The sequence below is a fragment of the Gobius niger genome, assembly GCF_951799975.1.
Source record: "Gobius niger genome assembly, chromosome: 13".
In the NCBI taxonomy this organism is placed as follows: Eukaryota; Metazoa; Chordata; class Actinopteri; order Gobiiformes; family Gobiidae; genus Gobius; species Gobius niger.
The window spans coordinates 11,368,005-11,388,001 of NC_136864.1; the positions used below are offsets into that span (position 1 = coordinate 11,368,005).

General features: G+C 41.1%; 1 protein-coding gene across 2 annotated transcripts in view; it reads left to right on the top strand.

Moving 5' to 3' along the window:
* The window catches only part of prkci (protein kinase C, iota), a 61,147-nt gene extending 56,596 nt beyond the window's left edge, over positions 1 to 4,551 (top strand). For both annotated transcript variants that reach the window (XM_079569761.1, XM_079569762.1), the window contains 2 exons: positions 2,145 to 2,260; positions 3,911 to 4,551. In XM_079569761.1, the coding sequence (XP_079425887.1) occupies positions 2,145 to 2,260; positions 3,911 to 3,998 (204 nt within the window). In that variant the 3' untranslated portion in view covers positions 3,999 to 4,551. The remainder of the gene's footprint in view (positions 1 to 2,144; positions 2,261 to 3,910) is intronic.
* The last annotated feature ends 15,446 nt before the right edge of the window (positions 4,552 to 19,997 follow it).

The following is a 19,997-nucleotide window of genomic DNA, read 5'->3' on the forward strand; positions in this document are numbered from 1 at the left end:
TTTGTTTTGGCAGATTGACGTAGAAATTTTGGCTTGTGCGCTATGATTCCATTGGCTTCTACCGTGTCATGAAAATAGAGATTTCTCCTGAAAGTAATCCACAGAGGAGCCTTGAAATGTGAAAAGAGCTATTGACAGTTTAAAGCCTTCAGTTTTGCACGGCTAAAGAAAACATTGTGGTTTTAAGAAGCATCGATTTCCTGCAGTAACCTGGCCACATTCATTTGCTTCTCGACTGTTTTACGTCGAGGGAGGGGGGGGGGGAAGAGAGACCGAGATTGCCACGGAGCCTTGAAATGTGTTATTGATGTTTTGAAGCCTTTTAGATTTGCATGGCTAAAGTCGGGGTTTTGTGAGCATTGATTTTCCGCGTGAATTTGGGCCTCCTCCAGCAACCCACGACTTCAACAGTTCTTTGTGTAAATTTAAGAAATGCAGGAAAAATGTATCTGAGTTTGTCGTTCAAAGTGATTCACAGGAGTTGTAGCAAAAGAGCCTTGACACAGGAAATGTTTTATTGATGTTTAGAAATCTTCTTCATGGTAAAAGAATGAGAGTTTTTTCCTTTGTGATTTGAAGCTTTTAGATTAAGCTTTTTTTTTTCATAAAAGTTTAGAGAGTTGTTCATAGCTTTGAAGAGCCTAAAGTGTATTTATCTCAACCTTTAACAATCCTCACTAACTGTTATGACTGTACCTTATCACCCGCCAGTCAGAGCGGACAGTGAGTCAGGGGAGCGCTCTGGTCTGGGACATGAACCCTCCGCTCGGTCAAAGCGTCTGGAGGATCAGCTCACACCCCTCTCCCTCTTCTGTCCCCCCTTTATCTCCTCTCTCTGCTCCTACACCAGCCTTGGATGTATGACTGTGATACTGACGTGTAGGGGCAGCGGTGAGCGAGTGCAAATACTGTATCATGCAAAATATGAGGAGTCGCTTAATTGTATTAAGCAGTAACTTTTATAATCAATTGTGTGTGGAAGAGAAAAAAGGCTGGATTAAGTAGCTTGTTTACATTAATAAATCCTTTTCGTAGTCCCTCTGGGGGTAATACAAGTGTTGATGGGATGCTTGTGGGGGTCTTTCATCTCCCACTGGTCTCTCTGGCCAGAAAACTGCAATTGCAACTTTCCCTGCTCCGGGTCGGGCAGTGTTTACAGCCAGGTTTGAGTGGAAAAAAATATCTTCATTGTATACTTGGGTTATGGCACAATGCACAATATCCCTCTCTTTCTCTTTCACTTTTCTGTCAGTGTAGTATTTACTCTCACGGACAATTCATGAGTTAAAAAGCAACTTGCTACTAGCCTGATAAACCACACCCACCTTCTTTCTGCACGAAAGAAAGTGGGTCTGGCCACGCACGGTAAACAAGTTGTTGATTGGCGGCTAAGGCCGAGCCGAACCAATCACGACCGTCACAGAGAAATGAGAAGGTTACGTCACTCGCTGCACCTCTATGTTGTTAGTTCAATTAACGTTAACATCAGCCAAAACTAATCATGGATGAAGTAGTCAAGGATTTTGCCTCGCGTTCTCCGCGTGAGTTTATATTCACTTCATATTTTTTTAATTGGACACAGCTGTCGTCACGTCCGCTAATCGCCGATTGGTTTATTTCACTGACAATCTGTGCGCGTTAGGCCCGCCCCTTCAAACTGCTCCAATTGCTCCGTGACCAGACGGGGAAGAGTATGGCAAAGCCAGGCAAACATGCTACGACACCTGCAGTGGTGCTTGTGGCCTCTAGGGGCATGAGTTACTTAGTTCTGCGTTAAATCAAACTATTATGGATTAATCCCCTATACGTAAAAGGATCATGTATTAAAGGCATGTTGTTGAGAAAATTAGAATTTTTTTTCAAGCCAAACTGCAGAATATTTAATTTTATAAATCGACTGCGACACAAGCATTTTTTTCCTTACAGCGTTTGAATGGGTGAAAACATTTAATTTAGTCTTTCGGACCCGAGTCATCATTTAGTTGGGAGCGGCCATCACACACTTGTCACCATGGAGATGTTGCTATGGTGATACCTGATCAGTTTAGTGGCTCTTGGGGCTCAGTTACATATAACCTGATATGTTTCGCGCTGGTATGGCTTTAAAAATGTTATATATATATTTTTGTTTCGTTTGTTTACAGCTGGAGCATAAACAGGTGGTGCCTCCCTTTAAGCCCAACATCTCAGGAGAATTCGGATTGGACAACTTCGATGCACAGTTCACCAACGAGCCCATCCAGTTCACGCCCGACGACGAGTACGTTTCACACACCACAAGAAACATAAAACCTGCAGGACATTACATCATCTAAATAACTGCTTTTATGGCGATTTGCTAATTTATTCTCAGTTTTGAGTAATTCGGTTCACGTTAGTCATTATTTCTTCTACTGCTAAAGAGCTCCGATCTGTATTTCCCGAAACTGTCCTGTGCATTTCAAAGCCCATAATCAATCTGACTGTGTTAAGTTACAAGTTACAAAAATATATTACTATTTTTTTCAGTAACTAAGGAATATAACATATTACTTACACAAAATATGGGAACATACATTACAATTCAAGTAACTCAAAAGACAACTGCATTTGAAGTTGAGCCCTATCGGATTAAGTTTTTTTCTTGTATCTTATATTTTTGAAAACAGTTAAGGGAAATGTTTAAGAAAAAAAATAACTTTCTCTAATTATTCAAAAACTACTTTAAGAAATGCTGAATTATGAATATAGTTTTCTACTAAATAAAGATACAAAGACGTGGAGAGGAGCAAACAGTCCATAAATACATAAATAACAGAGAATGCTAACTTGGTGCTTCATGTTAGCATTGTGCTAATGCAAATGCTACAACTGCCGTTCTACTGAACAATCTGCTGTCAATAAACATCCAGATGGACCTGATTTAGACTTGACTTTATTTGCATGTGATAGATACGTTCATATTTCACCAGGAAACGGCTAAAACGAGTGAAAATTTGTGTTTCTCTAAAGATTCTATTTTCCCCCTCGGCGAAGCCACGCCCCCTTCTATGACGAGATGCCGTCTGTTTCTATATATAGTGTAATCTTTCACTGCACTTCTGTTCAGTGGCATTATTACCATTTTCAGTTTATATTTTGCCAAAAGTAACTCAGAAGTAGCTCATATGCAATTTTTTATGCAATTTCTCTGTGAGATCAATAAAGTATCATCTTATCTTATCTTATCTTATCTTAGTAGTGTAACTCTGCTACATTTTTTAAACAGTAACATGTAATACAAACATAAACTACTGACATATGATATATTGCAAGCTTAAAGTAACTGGCCCAACACTGATCTCTGAATCTGTTCTGCGCTCGACGTGTGTTCATCACGGTGCCATCTATTCACTGGTTTCCTTTAGGGCTGCAACTAACGATTATTTTGTAGTCGATTAATCTGAGAATGGTGTCGGAAAATTTTATTTTTTCAATTTTTTATCACATTATAGCTTAAGTGGCGCTGTTTGAGGATGTGTTGATGGAGTAAACTAAACAGAAATGTTTTTTGAAGGCTCTATTAATGAAATTTACAATGTACCAAACACTACAGACCCTAAATATAAAGTAGGTTTTCATCAAAAACACTACATTTTTTATTTCATATTTGCTCCATTTTAGTCTGTGTGAACAATAAACGATTAATCGAATACTAAAATAGTTGTCGACCATTTCAATAATCGATTAGTCGTCGATTAGTCGTTTCATCCCTAGTTTCCTTTTTTCGTCAGTTTCATAATGTGTCATTCCCACGGCTGCCTCAGAGGGCGCTCTAGAGCAAGTTGAAATCCTGCAATTACGCATGATGCCAAATTTGAAATTGTTTGATTGTGCTGCTCTGCTAAGGTATAATCCAATGCTTCAACCAGTTTTCTCCTCCTCTCTGCAGCGAGGTGGTGAAGAAGATCGACCAGTCGGAGTTTGAAGGCTTCGACTACCTTAACCCCCTCCTGATGTCGGCGGAGGAGTGCGTCTGAGCCGCTCCGCTTCTCCCACAGACTCTGGCTAAACTTCGCTGCATGGTTTTACGAAACATCCACGAACAATACCGCTCTTTATCTTCTGTCTTCTTCTTTTTTGCCAAATCCAGTCTCACGCTCTGCCATTCACGACCACTTTGCCCTTAAAACCGTCGTTTGACTTTTTATTGTTGTTTTTGTACGGCGTAAACTGCACTGAGCTGTCATAGGGGCCTGTATAACCGTAGCCACGCGCTGCTACACACATCGGTTCTTCCATGTTGCCGAACGTAACACGGCGGGAGGTGAGAGTCGCTCGACATTATGAACTAAAGGAGCAGATCTTCCAGCCGGCGATTTGTATTTTCAATGCATATTTTTATTTTGTATATATTATTTACCTATATTAAACTATATTGAGGATGTTAGACGAGGCTTTTTAGCTTCAGTGTACGGAGAGAATGCAGCGCTTTTCACACAGGCACAGGCGGGGTTATTAAAAAGCATTAAATGAATTATGCGACAATGAAGGCCGTAAAAAAGCATTAAATCAGGTTCAAACTTGCATTAAATTGAGATTTCTTGAGAAGAGAAGACCGAACACACTCAGTGACAGTGACCAATTCAGCTGCAGTTCTGACTAGAAATTTGACACTGACTTTTGCTCCCTGTTAGTTTTGAAAATCAAACATTTCCCCTCATTCCTGTTTTGATTGAATGTTTAGAGCAGGGGCATCCAAACTTTTTTTGCTGAGGGCCACATACAGAAAAATATACAAACAACTGGCCCACACTCTGTAGAGGAGAACGGTAGAACTTCACCTCTATTGTATTAAAGTTAGCAAATTCAATAAAACGTTAACTATGCTTTTTCATTAATTGAATCACAGCTTTCGATTAATGGCTTTTCCTTTATTTTATATATATTCAATTCAATCAATTTTATTTTTAGAAATGGCAGCGGGCCATTTAAACGTGGGCCGCAGTTAGACCACAGGCCGCAGTTTGGACACCCCTGGTTTAGAGCATTAGATTTGACTTGCTGCCACCTGTAGAAACCCTGAATAGAAATCTAGTTTGAAACGTCCAACAATGGGAAAAGAAAATGTCATAAAAGCCACTGAATTTGATCTCAATAATATGCTTTTAAGCTGAACGTTGAACATTTTAATGAAAAACGTGTAAATTAGAGAATTTTCCCACTCAAACCCTTCCCCGTTTTAGCTACAGTGTATGAGATTGTAGAAGCATTGACATTTTTATCGCGCTGATAATATTTCAATGAGAAAGTATTTAAATCTTATTCATTTGAGCCAGAAAAGGATGGAGTTGCGTTGGCCGTAAACAACTTGCGCCTCATGTGAACATTTCGTGACTTTAGGGATGTTACTCTCAATGAAAAGCGCTTCGACGCCCCTGATTAACTGACTTCGTTAAAATGTCCCTGTTCAGCACCAGGCTGTGGGTTCAGGAAGTGTCATACTGAGCCTGTTTATTCCTGTGTTTTCTCTCGTAGACTTTACCTTTCTGCAACACGGGCAATCAATACACTTTCCACTGACCTCGTTTTTCAATGTTTAAAATCAGCACAATGGACTGGCTTTGTAGTTATTGTTTTGGGTGTGATTTCTTACCTCGTCACTATGAAATTTTAGTTTTATTTCTTTTAAAGCAGCACTAAGTAACTTGTTTACCTTAATAAATCCTTTTCTTAGTCCCTTTAGGGGTAGTACAAGTGTTAATGGCATGATTGGAGGGTCTTTCATCTCCCCCTGGTGTCTCTGGCAAGAAAACCACACTTGCACCTTATCTGCCACCGGACCGGAGCCCCCAATACACACTAATAGAATCACGAAGAAGAAGCTAACAGGCTAACGGGCAAAGCTAACTGCGGGCTAGCGCCACTTAAACAGTATTTACAGCCAAGTTTGAGTGAAAAAAATGATCTCCATAGTGTAATTGGATGTACAATATCCCTCAGTTCCTTTGTCTTTTCTGTCAGCATAATATTTACTCTCACATAATTTACTCTCAATTAATAAGTTAAAGATCGCAACTTGCTAAGACACCTGCAGTTGCGCTTATGGCCTCTAGGGGCAGGAGTTACTTAGTACTGCTTTAATACATTGTAGGGCAATCAATCAATCAGTCAATCAAAACTTTATTTACAGAGCGCTTTTCATACAAAGTTGTTGCTTTACAGATTACGGTGTCAGTTTTTTTGTGTCAGACTGTACATAGAAACACTTTCTGAACCCACTTCTAATTCAGGTCTAACTTAAGCTGACATTGGCTTTACATCACAGAACAGGTGAAATAATCTAATGTCCAACAGAATCTTAAAGGGACTGTACGGAGTTTAAAAATGTTAAATTTATGTATTTTCCTCCCTGTGTTTGCTCCAACAATGTCCTAATATGTAGAGCCCAGACCTGTTCAATCCTGCACTGTCACTCAAAAAGGTGTTAATTCGGGTCATGCACGAGTTTAATATAGAGACTGCAGTTACGCACAAGACCAGAGGTGGCAGTAGTGAGTATGAAAATGACCAACTTGCATCTAGTCCCTTTGAAGGAACAGGCCACCGTTTTTCCATACTGAGATATGTTCTTACCTGAGCTTAGACGAGTTCATTTGTGCCTGTCTGGTCCTGTCTAGCCTCTCCTCCTCTATAGCTCCAAATGAAGATGGAAGCTGCCAAGATCTTCCACATTGTTTAACTTTGTGTAACTATACTTTATCGTGTAACACTTCACGTAACCATATTTAAATAGGGAAAACGTGGAAGATCTTGGTAGCTTCTATCTTCACCTCGTTTGGAGCTATAGAGGAGAGGGGGAGGGGTTAAATGCTAACGCCGTCTGTGCTGTGTTTACGTGACTGAGGGCACACGTGAAGACCAGACGGGTACAAAACATATCTCCGTGTGTAAAAACGGTGGCCTATTCCTTTAACTGGTCAAAACAACTATATTTTTGCTCAATTTGACACTTTTTTTGTTTTGTTTTTAGCCTTGAGGCCACAGAGGAAATGCTTTATCGCCAAATTTCTGTTTATTCACATCATACTTTCGTCACTCTTTGTTGAAATCCCCGCTCACAGGAAGTGCTTCTGAATAACCGCTCGGTATAAAGTTAATAAAGTGCCTGTGTGAAAGGAACCCTGTAACCATCACATCGAGTTAGCTTGGTCACCCTCTTTCTGTAGACTCAATCACACTAATCCTTCACAAATCCAACTATTAAATCTCTATTTTCTGTCGACGTTATTTAACAGTACTATATTATATTTCCAGTCGAGGTTGACACTACCAAAAAGTGCTAGTACTTTAGACAAACAATGGACGTATTGAATATTATCTGTGTCCCTTCTTGAAGGAGCTGTAACACTATGAGTACAATAGTAAATGCTTTTTTAGACTGTGAAACTAGGCTGGATGGAGGTTTTGTAGCACATGTATTTGCTGGTTCACTGTGCGAATCATTTTACGCAAAGGACCAAAAAAAAAAAAAACACACAAGGTACTCGCTACGGTACATTATAAGGAAGATGTCCGAAATCAAACGTATATATATATTCTGATTTATTTTTTATTTTATTACTCTGCCTTTCTTAAATGTTTTTTTGTTTTTTTGTATTGTTTTCCATTCCACACATGTTTTGTAAGTTCGCTGTTCCAAAGCCATCACGAGACGTAGGATTATCGGATAAGTTTGACTCGATGGTACAATTGCAAGCGGAAAAACTGAAACAGCTTTGGGCCCATTTAAAACGACAGAGACGCTGCTTCTCTGACCTGTTACATGTTCTTTTGTTACTTTTTGTGAGTTGGAAAGTTTGAATCATTTTTTTTTTTAATGTTGATTACAGATGTTACGGTTTACGCCCAGTGAAAACTCTTGTATTTGCGGTTTCGGGGCTGGATAAAGCTCGACAGGACTCGCTCAAAACTTTTGTTATTAGTGTAAAAAAACAAAACACTCACAGTAAAATAAACCATTTATTTCTCTTTCTGTCGTCATGTCTTTGGATGTTCACATTTATTAACGTCTTAACCCCCACCGTGAACCGAGCGCATTTTCTACTGTTTGGTTTGGCCCAAATCTAAAAGCTTATCGACTGGAGCTCACAGGCTACAGAGTAACGCCTCATTTGAAAGCTAAGAACTACAAAACTGTAAGCTGAGTTTTTGTCACATTTTTTAAGTCTTTTTAATCATGTTTTCATAATTTTTTGTTGTTGTCGTTTATTGTTGCTTTTTCATCACATTTTTGTCACTTTTTTTGTTGCTCTGTTCTGGCATTTTTGTTCTGGCATCATTCTTTAGTTTTTGTGTTTTTGTTGCTTTTCCGGCTTGTTTTTGTTGCTCTTTTGTCCCTTTTTTGCTGTATTTTCGTCACTTTTTTTTTTTTTTTCTTACTTTTTTCATCACTCTTTAATCGCATTTTTTTGTCGCTTTTCCTTTGTGTTATTGTTGCTTTTCCGGCCGGTTTTTGTTGCTCTTTTTTGTTTTGTTTTGCTGTATTTTGTCACTTCTTTCTTACTCTTTTGGTCACTTTTTCGTCTTTTTTTTGTTGCTCTTTTATAGCATTTTTGTTGGTTTTTCATCACTCTTTAGTTGTATTTTTTGTTGCTTTTCTGGCTTGTTTTTGTCACTTTTTTGGGTCAAAAAGCCTTTTTAATCATGTTTTCATAGGTTTTTTTGTCATGTGTCTATTGTTGCTTTTTCATCACATTTCTGTCACTTTCTGATGCATTTTTCTGGCATTTTTGTCGCTTTTCCATTGTGTTATTGTTGCTTTTCCAGCTTGTTTTTGTTGCTCTTTTTAGTCCCTTTTTTCCTGTATTTTTGTCACATTTTTGTTGAGTTTTGTCACTTTTTCGTCACTTTGTTGTTGCTCTTTTATGGCATTTTTGTTGGTTTTTCATCACTCTTTAGTCGTATTTTTTGTCGCTTGTCCACTGTGTTGTTGTTGCTTTTCTGGCTAGTTTTTGTCGCTCTTTTTTTTTTTTGCATCTTCATCCTGGTTTTCATCACTATTTTCACACTTTTTTAAAGGACCTTTTAAACTTGGTCAAAGCCAAACTGGAGAAAATGCGCTCGGTTAAGGCAAGAGGTGAAGCAGGGGTTCCTAGACTTCCTCACCTCAGACACTTCCTCCAGCTTCTCCACCCCTCCTGCTGGTCTTGGTAAAGTTTTGGTCTTTGCCCTGGAGTCTCGTCCTGGTCGTTCCTGCCAAAACCAACCCAGGGCGGCATCCTGGGGCAACAAGAGCTTCGATCTCAACGGGACTTCCACTCTGCAGTCTGACACAGCAAAGGCATCAACCCCTCAATCTCATGCTCCAGGGCCGTGTCTCCGGGGCCACCTCTGAAATCTGATCTTGTTCATAACTCGCAAAACTCATTAATGTGTTAAATATGAAATAAATATAAGTCCAATCTCTGGGCCCCCCCTGTAAAAAGTCTGGACTCCATCCTTCTGACCATGGCCCCTGATTTGGAGTTACTGATCTTCCTCTCAAACTGAAGGTTATGGCCTGATGACGACAACGTATCCACAAAAACCATCGCAGACCAGCTGAGGTAACATGTTCTGGGAACTTTCTGGGAATTTACCAAATGAACAATCCCCCACTGTAATATATGAGTAATAAAGATTATTGTGAGAAACTTTCATTATCTGGGTTGTAATTTGCATTCATCACTTTGTTGTTTGGCCTCAATCCACAAATATATGCTGTTTTCCATGAAGAAAGATATAAAGTAAGTAAGTACTTTATTTGTCTTTGTACAACAGTACAACGAAATTGTGTTCAGGTGTTAGTCCTGAGCCGCTGCGACTGAGCTGAGCTGCCACTGTGGGTCAACCTGACCAGCCTGTTTTTGGAGGTCGGGGAAACTGTAGCAGCCGGAGGAAACCTGGCTGCCCTCACTCCTCTGAGACGGTGCACCGCCTCCTGGGTTTGTCCCTGTTCCAGAGCGTGGTGTCCTGCACTGGTCAACTCCACCTCCTCCTGCGCAGCTCCCTCTGCTCCACAACTGTCTTTCACCATCTTATGTGAAGAGTTTAGCAGTTAATCTGTTTAGCCAGAACAATAAGTAAGTAAGAGCTTTATTGTCATTGTACAAGTGAACAACGAAATATTGTTCAGGTGTTAGTCCTGAGTCGCCACAGCTGAGCCGCGCCGCTGCTGTGGGTCAACCTGACCCGTGTGACCTTGGAGGTTGGGGAAACTGTAGCATCCAGAAGAAACCTGGCTGGCTGTCCTCTGATCCTCTGTCTCCTCTGATCCTCTGAGACGGAGCACCGCCTCCTGGGTTTGTCCTTGTTCCAGAGCGTGGTGTCCTGCACTGGTCAGCTCCACCTCCTCCTTCCTCTCCCTCCTGCGCAGCTCCCTCCGCTCCACAATAGCCTTTCACCTTCTCGTTTGTCCCTTTTTTTTGTTTCCTGTAGCTCTTCTTGCGACGCCTCCTCTGTGCTGCAGCTGTAGGTGCTCTCGGTGCAATAGAAAGCATGTGTGGCTTAGCTGTGAGTCTTGCCCGGACACCTCCTCGTTTGTCCCTTGTTTGCGCCTCTTGTGACGCCTCCTCTGTGCTGCGTGTATAAGGCGGGGGGGCTCTTGGTGCCTCTTCAGTGTTTCAGAAGAAGAAATTTGAAGGTAGATAAGCTATACATTTGATTGATTGTAATTTTGCTTATCTTTTGAAAGGCACATTGAGATGCCTTGTGTACAAAATGCACAGTATAAATAAAAACGCCTTAGTGTTTTAAATCATCTTGGGACCCTCCAGCTCCTTCCTTACCCCCTCACACCTTTGAACCACTGCACTATGGCCTTTGTCACATCGTCCTTGGTCATAATGTTACGGCCCATTCAGCGCGTCTACCAACCAGTCTGTACAATCACTGAAGCAGCTCTTTATTCTTTAAGAGGAAGCATAATCATCCGCTCTCGTGTTGGAAACCCCGAGTACCACAGAACTACACCGGAGTGCGTTGGCAAACACCTCGATCTCGCCGAGTGCCGCACTTTAAATCTCTCTGTATGTTTTACTAAGGGCCTGCGTTTAGTAATAACACTTGTATTCCTTCTAATTACTCCCCGAAGAAAACTCCAACCGGGATGCTTTCTCTTGCATATTTTACATCATTAATTACCCAAGGTTAGTCTTCCGTATTGGGAGCGTTGGCGCACCGTCCTGCCTGGGGAGGTGTAGGCCTATATAAGGGGGGTATAAGGCTTACACCCCTGTCCCGCAACGGTAAGGGCACAGGAGCAATGTCAAACAAGCCGTCAAGGGAATAATGAATTATGCAAAGGGAATTTATACACGTCCTGTGGCCCGTGATGGAGAATTTGTCTCACAGGGGGGGTAATTTTGAGCCAGATCTGATTTAATTAAGTCAATAGACGGCGGGTTTTGCGGAGTTGGATGTTAAACGAACTGTGGAAAATAGCTCTTTTTATTATTTTTTGGCAGTTCATGATTTCGCTGACCCCCGTCACCGCCTCTGCTGAAACGCTGAGGGTTGTGCAGGGGGGGGGGGGGGGGGAGATGTGGTGTCAATGACCTTCTGACCCCTGGGACGCCCCCTCCTGCAGTCACGTGACCAAAAGAGAAGAAGCAGCAGCTGGAGAGGAAAGGCTTAACGACTGTAATCTCTCTCTCCCCAGACGCACCCCCCTCCCTCCTCCCCTTCTTCCTGAGCTTCTGTGAGCTCCTTCTCTGCGCTCCCCGACGGTACCGCTAATAAAACCATCACGGGCTGCAATGATGGGACAATTTACGCCGGGAGAGAGCAGAGGAATAACATTTGCTATCAGCTTGCGGGACACGCTTTTCGAAAAACGCCAAGGCCCCTGGTGAAAACTACTCAAAGTCTTGGTCTTGGAGGGGATTTTAATTGCATAGCCAGCGCTGCCCTGGGGTAGACGGTCCGAAGATACGACCAGCACCAACTACGCTCTCACACACACCACATGCACAAAGGCAATGAAGGGGGAGTGTCTTGCTCAAGGTCACATGATTGACATTAGGGCACGATATTGAACAAACTTGCGATATGTGACGCAGGTGTGATATTTTACAAAACTGTTTCACCACAGTGTGTTTCATTTTAATGCAAATTTTATGCCCCTAGAGGCCATAAGCGCCACTGCAGGTGTCGTAGCATGTTGCGTTTTTTTTACTCATTAATTGTCCGTGAGAGTAAAAGTGTCAGACAAAGGGAGAGAGGGATATTGTACATCCAATTACACAATGGAGATCTTTTTTTTCTCTCAAACTTGGCTGTAAATACTGTTTAAGTGGCGCTAACCCGCAGTTAGCTTTGCCCGTTAGCCTGTTAGCTTCTTCTTTGTGATTCCATTAGTTTGTATTGGTGACTGTGACCCGGTGCAGGGAAAGTTGCAATTGTGGTTTTCTGGCCAGAGACCCATTAACACTTGTATTTCCCCCAGAGGGGCTACCCAAAGGATTCATTAAGGTAAGCAAGTTACTTAGTACTGCTTTGAGGGCCAAAATGAGGCTAAAATCGAACTGCATGAGGAAAATTATAACTAAAACTAAACTTTTGCACATTTTGCGCACTGTGCGTTTCTGTTTTCGGCTGCGTTTGCAAATAATGTGTCAATCTCATTCAGTTGGACGACACTTTATTGATATATTATGGATTCTCGCGATCAAGGTATTGCACATAAATTGCGATGCTTTTTTTGGCGATTACAGATGATGCGCTTTTGGCACGACACAATACATATCACGACACTGTGGGGGTGATATGTAATAGCAAAGTGGTGTGTAGCTTTTCCTGAAATAATAATGTAAAAAGTGCGATCTAAAAATGTGTCAAACTATTGAAAGTTGGTGTTGCGGCAAAGGGCGTATTGCGATGCGTTGCAAAACTAAATATTGTCCCCGCAATATCCTGTGCAGCCATTATTTACAGCCTGTGCCATATTCAAAACTGTATTCTAATCCTATCTGCATTTTAAGGCCTCCCATGTTCTGTGATAGTTCTCATAACTTTTTGAACCAATAGTTGCCCATTCTACACTTTACTTACTTTAACTTGTCCCGACCAAAAACAAAACTACAGAGACCCCAGACGAGAGGCCAGACTCGGAGCAGGACATCCCGATGCCGAGACAGATTGTGAATTGTCTCATTGATTTTGGACAGCTCATATGAAGTGTCTCCTCCTGGGACCACTTACTTCAGGCCAATATCAGCTAGACACTCCACACTAATGGCTCTAATGGAGACGACTGTCAATGTACAAGTCTGCGTCTGTGCCCACACCTCAACAATAACCACTGACTGTCTGACAGAGGGGGCATTACTGCGGTGTAGGAGCGGCAACGTACAGTCTCTATTTATGAACTGAGAAGAGCTGCTGGTCAAGTCGATTTTGGTTAGTGCTTTTCATGCAATTCAGTCACAATTATTCATGGACTCCATACAATGTGGCGGCGAGCAATGTTCTGTAGCCACAGTAACCCTGGGATAACATCGAGGCGAGGCACAATTCATACACAAGGCCACTCAAAGGGCTTCACAGTTGCATAAAATTACAAGAAAGCTTTCAGTTGTCAAATGCTCGGGTCAGAAGATCTGTTTTCAGCCTGGATTTGAACATTGTCAGAGTTATGGCCTGACTGTTCTAGATTTTAGCGGCATAAAGACCACTCACTCACTCACTCACTCACTCACTCACTCACTCACTCACTCACTCACTCACTCATCTTATTTAAAGGGGGGGTCGACTTTTTCAAGCTTTACATCATGTTATTATGTCATTCCCTCATGAAAAAACATGCCTGAAGTGTTGCCTTGGCACATTCACGTATTTTTGAGTAATCTGTAAAAACTCTGATGGCGGCCATTTTAGGGATAGGTTTGCCTGAGTCCTCCTAGGAACGCCCCCACCTCCTGGAGACGCCTCCGAGCTTTCGTCACCAGCCGAGTAACCAACCACTGCTCCTCAGCAGAACCCCCTCCCCACTGATGCCACAGACAGCGTGTGGAGGGGGCGTGTCTGAAAGGGTCAGAGGTTCTTAAAGAGACAGAGGCCTATTTCAAGACATTTGCTACCGCCATTTTGAGAGAGCAATTTTATACAAGGCAGTTATTCTAATTTACTGCATTTACAGACCAACAGAAGGTTTCGTCATCATTGCAGTGTGATATAGACTGGTGCTATGTGATTGAAAAAAGCATAATACCCCCTCTTTAAAGGAAAAATAAGATCACACCAACTCTTAATTTAAGAACTGATTCTCACAGATAGATAATACATTCCATTCTTCATTTTTACACTCATAATTAAAGTGTATCAATTCCATAACTATATCTATTAACATTGTTCTGACATTACAGCAATTGCAATAAGATATAAGAAGTTGGTGAGCTCAAAATAAACATTTAGTCCACAGTGTACATTTATGTTGCATTTAAAGGCCCTATACCTGTGTTTTTTTTTATTGCAAACAATGAAATGGGAAGCCACTAAATTAAAATGTTAGTTGGGTCCAAACTCATTCGTAACTTTCCTAATGTATTTGTAGCATCCAAATTCTTTACAGGGACAAGTTTATGGGCAAATTTCGAAACTTGCCGGATCACTTTTCAGGGTCACGTTCACAAAAATGATGCAAAAATAGCCTGAAAGTTCATGAAATTGACACAAATGTTTAATAATTTGATGCACGCTGTTTTCCCTACAAGCATTTGAGTTTACAATATACTAAAAAAGAAGTAAAAATAGAAGTAAAATCAGGTAAAGCTCCTTTAAGGAAGGGATCTAAACCAACACAAGGTACAAGTGATTACAGATTGTTACAGAGCACATTACGTTGTACTAAATTTACTTGGGTACAATGGTACAAGGTACTGTGAAATAAAGTGATTCCGGATTGTCTTTCCCACAATAGGAATATTTTCCTTCAATATTACTGTTTATGAAGAACATTTTGCTCAAAAATGTGTATAATTTAGAACATTTTTGTTTAAATCAAGAAACATTTAAATAAAATACACCACATTTTTTCACTAAATAAGAATGTTTTTCTGAAATTATTCCATTTTCTGACATGTTGCTTAATTCTAGCTATTTATTTGCTTTAATTTAGTGTTTCCTTCTTGTTTTAAAATATTCTAGACATAATTCTTGGCAAGAAAAACTGCTTACCCCACTGGCAGATTTTTTCCTTAAACAAAGGCAAAATGTCTTATTTTAACATTTTCCCCCTTGTTTTTATTAGGGTACTTTTTGCAGTGTACCCGACTACTTACCAAATTACCCAACTACCTTTCTTCCTAAATACCTACCTACATACAGTGGGAAGAAAAAGTACACCGTAAATCGGTCATAAAATGTGGTCTGATCTTATTATTGCCAATAAAAACATGATAATATGTAAATGTTTGCGTGGTATTAGTTCAAGCAGACGCGGTTTAATCGTTCTTATGATTTTAATAAAGACCAGACCACATTTTATGACAAATTTAGGCAGAAATATGAGAAATTTCAAGCGGTGGATCTACTTTTTCTTCCCACTGTACCTACTGTACCTAAATTCACAACTATCTACCTTCCTTAATATCTACCTATTTACCCACCTGTACCAAACTACCTAAATACCTACTTACTTCCTGGTTGCCTATTCCTTCAGTCCCCCATCGAGACACTAGCCAAGCTCAGCTCCATTTAACTTCCAAGATCTTACAGGATCAGCACACAAAAGGCGGCACATTAGACTGAATAGTAATAATAGTCAGCTTGAGTATCATTATGCGTAGCTCTTGATCATCTGCCCGACCTGACCCTGTGTTTATTGACAACATGACACCCTCTAGTGACCTTTATATTTATTTATCTATAGCAATAGACTCCGGTTCTCATGGTCATTGGTCTCCTCCCTCCCTGAGCCGTCGTCCACGAGCCTCATCTCCTCTGCTCCTGTAATGATCGCGGCCACTCCATTATTATTGCACATATGAGATTAATGCACTCCCCACAGTCGGCGGCCGGCTGACGTTATTATGGTGAATCGATGCCACGGCTGTTGTTGTCCCGGGACGAACAGGCTGCTGCACAATACAACTGCTGACCTGGCTACCCCACGGTGGGAGAGGGAGTGGGGAGAGAGGGAACGATCAGACCTACGCTTATTATATACCTCTCTGTCCATCTTGAGAGCGATGAGAGATTCCACGTAAGCAAAATGAGGAATTCTGTATCGTATAGTGGGGGTGGAAGTGGAATAAAGTGCTTGTCTGACGATAAGAGCGCTGCTGATTCAACACTTGCCTGTAAACAGACTGTCCCCGAGCAAGGCACTTCACCCACATGGCTATATGTAGTGTGTACTCTAGTGCCATGGTTCCCAATCAGGGGCATGGGGACCCCTTGGAGACTTGAGCATAAGGTACTGTTTCAGGTATAAAAAGAAAGTGAAACTGGGCTTTACTTTGAAAGGAAAAGCTATATTTCTGCATTAAAATGTATACAGTAGTTTTGGGAGTATTTTAGGTTTATTATGAACGCAACTTTGTCTTTTTGCTCACAAATAGTGCTTTTAAGTGACTGCTTTCTGAATAAGCTGCAACAACTCTTGAGGGAGGGAGTACACGAGGCACCACTAAGGGTCCACAGTTTGCCCTTTTCCACCCAGCTGGTGCCGGTGCTGGTTCTGGGCCAGTTCCAGTGTCAGAACCGGTTCTTTCGTTTTCCACTGAAAAAACGCTGGTTTTGGTTCCAAAATCTGGTGCCGGTTGGGAACCAATTAAAAGCTGGAGCAAGAAATGAGCACCAGTGATGTCAGCGGCTGGGGGCGTGGCTCTCTCCTCCAACAAACAATCAATATTAGTTAGTTTGTGCTTATAACTTCCTGGAGAAGCCAAAACAGTCTGTGGAGGAAACTGTTGTTTTGCTTCATGCTCTTTGGCTAAAACAAGAGTTAGAAAGAAGAAATCAAAATGTTAACGGCTGCTGTGACTGAAACATACACTTATTTTTCTATATTTTATAACCAGAAGTGGCTGTAGTTAGATGTTACTATACATTTTTGATGTTGACTTCCCAAAGCGTTGCTATGACAATAGGCACAGCTCTCATTTTGGTGGAAAACCAAGTCAGTATGGAACCAACCCGGCACCAGAACCAGCTCTGAACCAGCCCAGAACCACCTTGGTGGAAAAGCCCTAGAGCAGACCCACCTAACCCTGCTTCTCCTACATGTAACCCTCTGGGCCAGATAGGGTGGGCCTACTCCAGGTACACACACAGGAGCTTTGCACAATCATCGCATACGGTCAGTCATGCTGCAAAGTGAAGTGATTGAAATTAAAATCAACAAATCACCTTTCTTCTTTCTTTTTTCCCCCTAATTCTGATAGGCCCGTGACTGGCAGGCCCCTGAGCTCCAGCCCCTGCTAGCTCATTGGATAAGGTGGCTCTGTCCACAAGGCAAAAAAGGTTTGGGAACCACTGCTCTAATTAACTATGATAGGAATGGAATCCAGAGCGCAAAACCCGGACATATCACCTTTAAACTTGTTAACAGGTAAACCCAGATAAATAGATGGATAAACTGTAATACTGTACAATTAAAGAGGGGATTCTTCTCAGGAAATAAAGTATGAATTATAGTGACAATTTTATGAACAAATGTTGCATTTTGTGTTCTAAACATACAGTAGGTGACATATATTGGCCTCCCACAGTGGTGTTTTAAGTCATCTTAAAGGAACTGGCCACCATTTTTCCATACAGATATGTTCTTACCTGAGCTCAGACGAGTTGATACGTACCTGTCTAGTCTTTGTGCCAGTGGAAGAGCTTGGTCCCTCCTAACTTCACCCCCGTTTGGAGCTATAGGAATATGCTGGGAGAGGCCAAATGCTAACAACATCTTTGGTCGTTTTGATGATGGCACGCACAAAGACCAGACAGGTACGTATCAACTTGTCTAAGCTCAGGTAAGAACATATGTCAGTATGGAAGAACGGTGGCCTGTTCCTTTATTCCCTTTAGCTTTAATGTAAATGTTGCATATACATTAAGTGGACTTGGATATGAAGAGGGAGAATTCTAAAGAGGAGATAAATAAAGTATTCATTATAGTGACGATTTTCCCAACAAATGTAGCATTTTGTGTTCCAAACATAGGTGACATATATAAGCCTCCCACAGTGGTGTTTGAACTCTCATCTTAAAACCCACTTCAGTTTCCTGGCTTTTGACACATCATTAGTTGTGTGATCCTCTTTGCTTAGACCTTTCTTTTATATCTATTTATTGCTCTAATTAGACGTAAAGCCCATTTCAAACTTACTATTCTAAGTGGGTTTCAAAGTGTGTTGTTTTAATGAGTACTTGGGAGCCAAACAGAGTCTAATTTACTTTATTTTATTATACATCAACATGTGCAGCTCTTTGGAAATGGTAATGGTGTATTATGAATGCGCCATAAACATAAAGTGGATTCGGATATGAAGAGGAGAAGTCTAGAGAGATTTTTTCTTAAACTATACGGCCCATTAGCACAGTATGTTTGCAGGCTGATTACCTCTTATATCAAATCCTTTGCCTATGTCCAATGATGGAGTGAAATAATAGAGGTAAGTGGTTTTATCTAGATCAACATTACCAAATTTCCTGCACTCCTCTTCACACAATACACCCAGGGCCAACGCATGGAACTGTTATTTGAAACCCAGTACACAATATGCCAGTGCATGTAAATAAAAATTATATCTAGATAGTTGTGGTTGACCTCTGTGTGGCCCATCGCGGGTTTTATGAAGTCCCATGATGACCGGGGGCCGAGCAGACAGCCCGAACGACCCGCTGACCTTTCAGGGATGGGCCATAAAAGCACAGGGGGAGGTGCTCGGGGAGATGGAGGGGGGAGAGACGGCCTCTTTCTCTTTGACTGCACTGTCTTCTCGTCTGTGGTTCATTACCTTCACGGCAAAGATCGCACTGGAGTGAATAATAAATAGTGAAAATATGTGGTTTGCATTGATTGGATATGGGAGCGTTATAGACATAAACATTGGCCTTTTTACTTAATGGGAGAGTAAACCATGCGCATTAAGATTATGGTGGACGCTGAGTATCATTGGAAAATGTTTAGAAAAGGGCAAAGAGCTGTGCGTTAGAGGATCATGAAACTACACTATAGATACAGACGGCGTCTCTGGATTCGGCCAGATATTGGAGAATTTTGAGAAAAATCTAAACTTTCTTCAATTATTTAAAAACTACTTTAACAAATGCTGAATTATGAATATAGTTTTCTACTAAATAAAGATAGAAAGACATGGAGAGGAGCAAAGTGGTTCAACAGCCCATAGATACATAAATAATGGAGAACGCTAACGTGATGCTACATGTTAGCATCGAGCTAATGCTAACGCTAACTAGCGCTAGCTACAACTGCCGTTTTTTCGCTTCTACAGAACAATCTGCTGTGAATAAACATCCATATCGACCCAATTTATACTTGACTTTATTTGTATGTGATAAATAAGTTAAAATTGTGTTTCCCAGAAGATTCTATTTTCCCCCTCGGTGAAGCCACGCCCCCTTCTCGTTAGCAGCCGTTAGCATTAGCTCGATGCTAACATGTGGCATCACGTTAGCATTCTCCATTATTTATGTATTTGGGCCGTTGAACCACTTTGCTCCTCCCCATGTCTTTGTATCATTATTTAGTAGAAAACTATGTTCATAATTCAGCATTTGCTAAAGTAGCCTAGTTTATAAATAAGTGCAGAAAGTTTACAATTTCTCCAAATTGTTTTTCCCCTTAACTGTTTTCAAACATGACCATATATGGGCGATTCCAGAGACGCCGTCTGTATCTATAGACGCAGTTTCTTTTATTGCAAAAAACAGAAGATACAATGTTGGTAAAATACAAATTATAGACATTTTTCTTCTTTCAAACCATTTGTGTTTTTTTGTTGTTGCATGTACTTATGTTTGAGTGAACCTGCACAGCT